Source organism: Phaethon aethereus (assembly GCF_964289735.1).
Source record: "Phaethon aethereus genome assembly, chromosome: 16".
Lineage (NCBI taxonomy): Eukaryota > Metazoa > Chordata > Aves > Phaethontiformes > Phaethontidae > Phaethon > Phaethon aethereus.
In genome coordinates this window covers 17,024,601-17,033,556 of record NC_138592.1, presented here as the reverse complement: position 1 = coordinate 17,033,556, position 8,956 = coordinate 17,024,601, and the positions used below count along the sequence as shown (strand labels likewise).

The window sequence follows — 8,956 nt, the reverse complement described above, 5'->3', positions numbered from 1 at the left end:
AGCAGGATCTTCTACTGTCCCTGGATTCCTCTCCTGCAGAGCTAAAAGAAATTCAGCAGTTAATTGAGTTTTTTCTGTCCTTTTAGTAACATGGCGCCTTTTCAACAAGGGTGCAGGCACTTTGTCCCTTGTAATGGAGGAGAGGCCAAGTAGGCTAGGATTCCAGAGCCAGGAAAGCCAACATGCCTGGGGTGTCCTGGCAGAGTCCCAAGCAGCTTCTGGTAGTCCCTGTGCCCCTGGCAGCACCCATGCTGCTCTCGCCATGCTCTGTTGTCCTGTGCACACCCGCTGTGGGTGCTGTTGGAGCAGTGGCGTGGCACTGCAGTGCTGGAGGGTGGCCACCTGCCCTGAGGGCTCTCCATGGTCTGCAGTGATGTGATCCGAGTCCCACGTCCACTTTCTTTCCCATTCCCAAGAATGACATATCAGTAGCAAAACATTTTTCCCGCTGTCCCAGTGCCCAAAGAGAGGGATGAAAGGATCTTAGCAGTTGTACCAGCAATGTGTCTTGGAGCAGTGCTGCCGTGGGAGCCGCTGTCACACCTGGGTCAATCTGTTCTAGGCTTCCCATGGAAATGTAGCATTTTGACTCTTTGTTATTGAATATTTGGGGTCACATTTGACCTGCTCTTGAAACATCTGCTGCTTGCTTTTCACCCAGGACTTGCAACTAGTCCGAGTATTTGTTTTGTCAATGCTTGGGTTTGATTTAGGCAGCTCTCCCTCTGCTTTCCTTTTTTATTTTCTTCCATCTCTTCAAGCATTGCAGTGTGGCCAGCTGTGGAGAGAGGGGGAGTGGGGAGGAACAGACATGTCCCCCACAGTCACTCCCCAAGTCACCCTTGATCTGAAGTAAATGGTCCTGAAGTTGGTCTCTTCAGTTGATGGGGGGGCTCTTTCTGAACCACTGTGTGCTGGGGGAGGAGCCCTGGGACCTTCATCTGTGAGACTCTGCAAATGGTGCTGAGACCTCTCCGTGTGTCATCTGGAACAGAACGGCTCCCTTGCACAGGACATGGTTATTGAGCTTATGAAGAAACATCTTATGGCAGCATCCTATTCTCATCTGCTCCATTCCCTCATGCCAAGTCATTCCTCCTGTTCGAGAATGGACTAAGCACTGTCCCTGGGTGCTGGGAGAGGAGTTGCTACCCAGGTGTTGGATCTGAAACTAGCGTGAAGGTTGGAGAGCCTTGTCTCTCACAGGGCTGTCCTGGAGAGCAGAGGTGGCGGTGACCTCACAAGATCCTTGCTGAAGAGGAAGAGGAACCATGAACCAAGCCATGGCAGGCCCACAAGACTGGGTACAGCCAACACCATCAGCTCTTGCCAGGCTATTGGGTGCAATCAAGCTGTGCTCTGCCTGGGCACCAGCAAAACAGGCGGAGGTGCATGCTCCAGACGGTGCCAGCCCTGGGCATCAGCAGGAAGCTGTGCCCATGGGGTACTGCCTTACCTGGGCTCTTCTGACCTCCCTCTAAGAGCAGATGCAAACTGGGCAGGACTGCCAAGGTGTTCCCCCTTGGCTTTGGGGTCTGGCTGCACAGCTGGACCCCAGGTCTTTGCTGGGTCTGAGCTCCGCGCAGGGAGCAGCAGCCAGGAAAACCAGCCCTGCTGGAAGGGTGATGTGCGACGTGAGGGTCTCTGTCGCACATGCTTACTGCTGTCTTGAGCATCAGTTCGTCAGCCTCTTAGGCTGACTCAGCAGTTCGGGTACAAAGCTTCTGGGTTCATCTGGGTGAGACAGTTAACAGGGTTTGTAGGTGGTCAAGGGCTATTTACTGTTAAAACTTATAACCTTCTGCTTGTTTCCTTTAAAACCAAACCAAACCCAAAGCATTGTGTGTATGTGTGGATGGGTGTTTGTGGAAGTACCACGATGCCATTTCCCCTACTGTTGGTGTGTTGCTGTTTTAATGTGGTGGTCTCTGTGGCCATGGAGGCGGCAGGCTCTGGTCCCAGGGTCTCGGGCACTGTGTCCTCCATGAGCAGAAGTTGTCTCTGGTCTCCCCAGGGAAGCCAGGAGAAGGAAGGTTTGCTGCACCCCTGGCCTTGGCAGGTCCTCCAGCTCCACAGAACATTGATTGGGAGTCCCCACTCAGGGAGCATCAAGGGCAGCTGTGACCAAGGCAGAAGCACCAAAGTTTTTCATCCTTCCCCTGTTGCCTCACCAAGCTCCACGCAGGGATGTCCACTGCTGTGTCACTAAGAAAATGGAGAGGACAATGGGGCTGAGTCTGGCCCACAGGTTCCTTTCTGGGGTCTTTCTGAGAGATGCGACTGCAGCTAAAATTTCGGAGTCAATGAAGAATTTTTCAAGTCAAGTGGTTTTTTGAGTGGAGGCCCTCAACCCTGTGCTCCTGTCATTCCTGTTTCTGCTGCTACAGATGATGTTGGAAGGGCTTAGCTGGAGCCATGGGAGATGTCCCACCACATGCTCCAGCCTCAGGCACGGGGTGTTTTCTGGGGCGGCTGCATCTGCAGGTGACTCTGGGTGCATGGGAGCAGTTGGAGCCTCTCGGGAAGGTGTTTCTCCCTCCATGTGGAAATGGGCAGCATCGTGACAGTGTGAGGCCAAGGTCTCCGTTCCTGTGAGAGCAGCCAGCCTGAAGCTCAGTGAGGACAGCCATGCCCACCTCACCAGAGCACAGCTGCCTGCCTCTGCCTTCCTCCAGTGATTTCATGTTGCTCACAAGCACTTTTAGACGAGAAAGAAACCTTCCAAATTGTCTAGGAGGGTTGAGAGCTTAGGGTAGCTGCTGCCTGCAGAGGCGAATCTGGGGACATGAGTGCAATGATGGGAGCTGGAGAAGAGGGGGGAGCCATGAGAGGGATGTGACTTGGCCGCTTCTGCTCCTCTGTTCCTCACTCCTTAGGCTCCGGCAGGGGACCCCTTGGTGCAGAGGAGAGGGAGAGACCTGAGGCTGCAGCCTAGCTCCCTTCCTCCAGTCCCCCCCTTCCCTCTGGGGCTTGAGGCTCGCTCGTCCTTGGAGGGAGGAACAGGGGAGCGTATTTTGGAAGGAGCGTGATTATGATAACAAAAGCTTTTTTGCACTTTCATTCATTTTGCACTCGTTTTTAATTTATTTTTTCCCGCATTTTTGATATTCGCACTTCCTCTTTGTGTTTTCATAACAAAAGTACTTTTGTTGTAGCCAGTGAAGCTATTCTGGAACTTTGTGTCCTGAGTATACAGAGGTTTAAAGGTCCTATATATATAAATTTATATCTGTGTAAAAGTAAATTTATATATATAGATCATGGTGTGATGTGTTTCGTCAGTGTTTTAAAATAATAAAGGAATGTGAGCAATGGAAGACTGTGCAGCTGGAGACTGGTTATTCAGCCCTGCTGCCCCTGCCCCCCCCCCCCCCCCCCCCCCCCCCGAAAAGGTGCTTGTCCCTGCTGGGGACAAAAGGAAAAGACACAGGGACACAGATGGGCAGAGTGCCCCTGGACCCACCCCCAGCCCAGAGCCCCTTCCCGCCATGGGGGTCGCCCCGGCCCAAAGCCCACGTGAACCCTGCCCGTCCTGCTGAGTGACTCCCGGAGACAGCTGGATGGGGAGGGGTCAGTTTATTTATCCCACTGTGAGATGCTGGAGGGGAATCCTGGTGTCCCCACACTGGTCCCAGTCATGGGGAGCTCTGCGTGCGGGGAGCGTGCTGGACCCTCCAGCTGCAGGGCAGCATGGCCGTCTCTCCTGCAGAGGCGGAGGGGACCTGCGCGCCATCCTAGCGAGGCTCCAGCCTCCCCGGCCCGCGCCGGCGGCTGCGCACGGCCCAGCCACAATCAGCCCCAGCAGGACCAGGACCCCGGCCCCCAGGGCCAGGCAAACCGCGTTGCTCCAGGTGTAATCTGCAGGGGACAGAGCGAGAGGGACCGTCACTGGGGGCCCATGGGAGGAGCCGCCCTGGGAGCTCCCCAACCAAAGGAGTCCCATGGGGTCAACAGGGAACCCAAGGGGATGGAAGGGCTGCACATGGGGCTCCCAGGGCAGATGGAGACATGTGGACAAGGGGACATGCTGGGGAGCCCCTGGGCTAAAGAGGGTTAGAGGGAAGCTCATAGGGAGCAAAGGGAGCCCCAAGGGCTCCTGTCGGCTCTACCTCCCGCAGCCCTGCCCCCTGCGACACCCCCCGCCCACAGGCTCTGACCTGCCACCCCACCCAGTGGCTGGGGGCATGTCTCACCAATCACCACCAAATCTTGCTGACAGCAGACCATTGCAATGAAGCACCCTTGGTGGAACACTGGCAGCTGTAGCGGCCTCCGTTGCCTTTATGCACATGGGAGATGTTGAAATTGTCTTGCTCCTTTGGGAGTAAGTTGAGGACTTTGTCCTGGCCCTCCAGGTACAGGAAACAGCCAGCACTGGAGTGTGCGATGGTGCAACAGAAAATCACGTAAGCTCCCGCAGCCACCTCATGCCCAGGCAGGATAGAGAGGACAGGTTTGGGGAGACGGAACTCTGTGAGGAGAGAAGAGGGCATGAGAAGGTGTGCAGGGCTTTGACATGGTGCCAGGAGCCACCACGATCCCCCTGACCCCACCACGTGGCTCAGGTAGAGGTGAAGATGGTCCCCACCTCTCCAAGCCAGGGAAGATGGAAAAACCCTGCCCATCATGTGAGCGGGGAAGCCAAGTGGCTACGTGCACCCCAATCTGCCCATGATCCCACACAAAGGGGTAATAGCACATCCCTCACCTTGCACCATGACATCCAGGGTTTCACTGCGAGCCAGCACAGTGCTTCCATCCAGGTAATGGCAGTTGTAGGCACCTGTGTCCTCTTGGATGGCATTAGAGATGGAGAACTCGGCCCTGCTGCCACACAGTTCCACGGTATGGAGCTGGTGGCCATTTTTGTACAGCACGAAGTTCCCACTGTCACGCTGGCAACTGCAGCAGATGGTGGTGGAGCTTCCCGGTGGGATCACCCCAGGAGGCTTCAGGAAGATGGAGATTGTGGGGGCACCTGCACAGGGACAGAGGTGCTGCCAGACAGGGAGGGAGTTCCCAATGTCTGGCTGCCCTGCAAGGAGCCTGGAGCTGGCTCCAGGCCCCGTCTCTACACAAAGGCGAGTTTTGTTTTGTGGGGCTGGGGGAGAGCCCTGGGAGATGGGTGGGGGACCAGAGATGCGTCCAAACTCCCTGTCTACCTCCTCATGATACTCACTTGGTGTAGCCTTGCTCTGGGCCACCAGCCACGCACCTGCAAGAGAAACATCTCTGTGGAGTCTCCAGGTGCCTCATGTCACCCTCTGGGAGCCCGCACAGCCTCTGGCACTCACCAAAGGCTAGCATGTGGGTCATAAGTGGCATCATGTCCCTCTTGGCTCCCTCCGTCCTCAGCTCAAGCAGGGCTTCTTCAGAGGAAGGCTTTGGCCAGAGGCGCTGAGCAGCTGGGTGGCTTCTTGTGGGTCTTGATATGCCCTTGTTGCCACAAGCCACCTTCTGTCCCACAGCTTGGGTTTCTGCATACACAATTGCAGGGCTGGGATGGTTGAAGTGGAACCAGAATGTCCCAGTCACCTGCCCAGGGCTGGGCACCCACGATGACCTTGTCTTAGGATCCTGCAGACCTTAGGAGAGAAGCTATCAGGGCTTTTCATTTCTCCTTGCAGTTCTGGTCACTTGATGGGGAAATGGCTTCCCCTCAGGCTTGCAAAAGAGGGTGATGTTCTGCAGTGGGTGTGGGGAGAAGAAACAGCGCAGGACTCTTTCTGAATCTTAGTGAGAAAGCTCCAACAACAAGTGATGTCATAAAGTAGCCTTTCTCACCAAGGTCCAGGAAGACCGCTGCGCCATGTCATGCCCCCTTGTCATGCCCGGAAACCCTGCATGGTGCCCCCCACTGCAGTGCAGACCAGGCGGTGGAGAAGGGAAAGGACACTGGGTCCAGCCACAGGCTATGTCCAGGCTGTCTCTTCCCCACGGCTGCAGAGCAGGTTTGGTGGCTCCACAGAGTGGAGTAGGAGGGAAGTAACTTGGCTTCCTTTTTGGCCTCTTCAGGGGCTGTTTCATCCCACCTGGCCTATAGTGGGATGGAGGAGGGAGGGACAGCAATATCTCCTGCCTGTAGGTCTGGATCCACCCCACAGGGTCGGCCCCATTCCTCATCCATCCAGGCCTCCTCAGTCCTATGCTGGAGCAACAGCAAGGTCCTTACTCCAAATAACGGCTCATTTCCACCACACCTGGAGCCTTGGCCTCCAGCCTCCCCAGCTGCCAGCTAGTCTGGATCGGCCACTGGTGTAGACAAAGCTCCCTCTGGCAATAACGAAGGGGACATTGCTTGTACTTTTGGGTGATGTGGGAGTGAGGAGAGCAGGGAAAGGACGGGTTGTGGGACTGGAGCTGTGTAGGACAGGTGGCAGCTTGTCCAGGATCCCACACTGCTGAAGGCTGCAGCATCTGTAGCTCCCTGCCCTCCTGCAAGTTGCAGGCAGGCACGTCCTGCCCTCCTCTGACTGTGCCCAATCTCTGCCACAACTGGCCCCAGCAGGAACAAAACCACAGGGCTCGGCGCTAGGCAGATGGTGTTTATCTCAAGGCTGTAATCTCAAGGGAAAAGGTGAAGTGGTCATGGGACTCCTCCGGGGCTCTCAGCTGCCCCATGTGGTCCCCCCTAGACCCTCTCTACCCTTTTCTTTTCCTCCTTCAGCCCTTTTGATCATCCTTGGAGATACCATGGGGGTAGGAGTTTTGCAGCAGGGTACCCTATGGCCTCCTCCTGTTCTGGGGCACCTCTTCTGGCCTCGTCTCCTGTTAAACCTCCATTGCCTCCCCCAGGCTTGACCAATTCTTGGCATCTCTTTGGACACCTCCCCTCAGGCCCATTCATCTCAACAGCCTCCACTGTCCACACTGGACTGAGGGACACCAAACCACTCTGGCCTCAGCAGTGCCCAGTGGAGAACATCCCCCTGGCTCACCTGCTGGCTATGCCCTGCCTACACAGTCCAGGACAGAGTTGGTGGCATTGCCACGGGGCCCGTCCATGGGCATGCTGGACTCCCGGGCCCTCCTCTGCAGAGCCTTTTCTTACATCCTCCAGCTGGAGACCTACCTCTGGGTGCAAGTCCAGGTCATGGGACAGAGTCCTACCACCATAAGTGGTTCTACAAGGAGTCTGAAAAGATGCGGCACGAGCCAATTCCTTATGTACACTTGCACCAGCACCGAAGCACCAATCCTGTGAGCACAGGTTCAACCCCCAGCACCAGCTCTACTGGCCAAAGGTGGCCCCTCAGCAACTGCATTGCATGATGGCTACAAGACAAGGCTGTTTCACTTCTTTCCTCATCAGCAAGGGAAATTTCACTCCCTGACAGGAGTCAATGCCCCTGGCATTCCTGCTCCCAGCCAGTTTAACCTTTTGTATAGTTGGTCATCTTTAGCTTCCATGCCAGATCATTCCTTGGTGACAAATTATCATTGCTGAGCAGTTACACCTTCACCTGCCATGGTTCATCTATGCTCCATGTGCCTGCAGATGAGCTTTTTATCACATAACATAACAATCGCCAGTTCTAGGAGCCATTGGACTCCAGTGGGACAGCTGGCTCCATCCTTCTAGTGCAGCAGCAGGCATGTGGCCCACTCTCCACCTGGCTGGCCAATGGGCCCTGGCACTGCTGGCGGGCCCCATCTCCATCCCTGCAGAGAAGGAACATCACATCCCAGCACTGCCATGTGCAGCAGATGCTCATGGCTATCCCCAGTCCCACCAGAGCTCTGTGGCTGATGGGGATGAAGAACTTGGGAGAGAGTGAATCTGCATGGAGAGAGAGTGAAGCCTTGAAGCACTGACCTGCACACCACTGTGGTCAGGAGCAAGGTGAGAGAAGAAAGAAGGAGAGAAGGCTTTCCTGAAGAGATGTCCCACTGCATCTGCTGAAATTTGTCCTACGCTTGTCCCAAGGCAGTGTGTCCTACAGGTGTTCTTATCTTCACATGTTCCAAGTGGTCTCTGTGTCTTTGTGGTCTTCATACAGATTATGTGGACTGAGTAGTCCATGTATCCTCAATGTGGTGTCCTTGTGGTTCTCATGTGGTCTATGCAGTCAGTGTGATTTTCTGTGGTCTCCACATGGTCTGTCAGTCCATATGGCCTAAACTGGTCTCATGTGAACTATACAGTGCAAGTGATCTCCATATGGTCCCCATGATCCATTTGATACAGCCCCTTCATCCAGGACAGTTCAGATGATTCTGAAGGCCAGTCACAGGTACGAGTGTCCCTCCCAGCCTTGTCCTTAGCACTGATGTCCCCCTGTAACCTCTCCCCAGGGAACCTGAGGACACTCACTGGTGTGCTGCCCTGCCTGAGCAGCCAGCACCCTGTAGTGAGATGGTAAGAGAGAGAGAGATGGATGGATGGATGGATGGATGGATGGATGGATGGATGGATGGGTGGATGGATGGACAGATGGATGGAGCGGGTTTGTGAGGCCCTGGTCTGAGATAATTGCCTTCCACAAACACACATCCTGGTCCCACATCTTCCTGGATGCATGTCTGGCTTCCATGTGTTGCCCCCAGATACATCTTGGTCTCTCCCCACCCTTGACACATGTATTGTCCCACATTTCCAACCTGGACACATGTCCTGGTCCTACCCCACCCCAGAAACTCCTATGGATGGCCATAGGTCCAGCTCTGTGCCCAGCTGAGTCCACAACTTGGATCCTTGCTGGCCCGATACCTCACCAGGCCCTCTGTCCCTGACCACCCCTGGGCTCAGGGACTCTGCAGGACAGCGACAGCCCATGTCCTTTGTTCCCCAGTGTCTATGTCCCTGAAGATGCCTTTCTCAGTGCCCTCCAGGTCCTCATATCCTCCCATTCCCTCTCTCCCCACACAGTTCTTGTGACTGGGGGATGTCCTCAGCTGCCTGTCCATGGGGACATGCCACGTGGGATCTAGCAGGTCCACCAGGTAGGGACATCCC

General features: G+C 55.3%; 1 protein-coding gene across 1 annotated transcript; it reads right to left on the bottom strand.

Moving 5' to 3' along the window:
- Nucleotides 1–4,196: 4,196 nt before the first annotated feature.
- On the bottom strand, nucleotides 4,197–5,328 carry LOC309410753 (osteoclast-associated immunoglobulin-like receptor; the record flags this gene model as incomplete). The annotated part of the gene is made up of 4 exons (XM_082007199.1): nucleotides 4,197–4,471; nucleotides 4,709–4,978; nucleotides 5,180–5,215; nucleotides 5,295–5,328. 4 exons carry the CDS (start codon nucleotides 5,326–5,328, stop codon nucleotides 4,197–4,199), a joined length of 615 nt encoding a protein of 204 aa, XP_081863325.1.
- Between the last annotated feature and the right edge of the window lie 3,628 nt (nucleotides 5,329–8,956).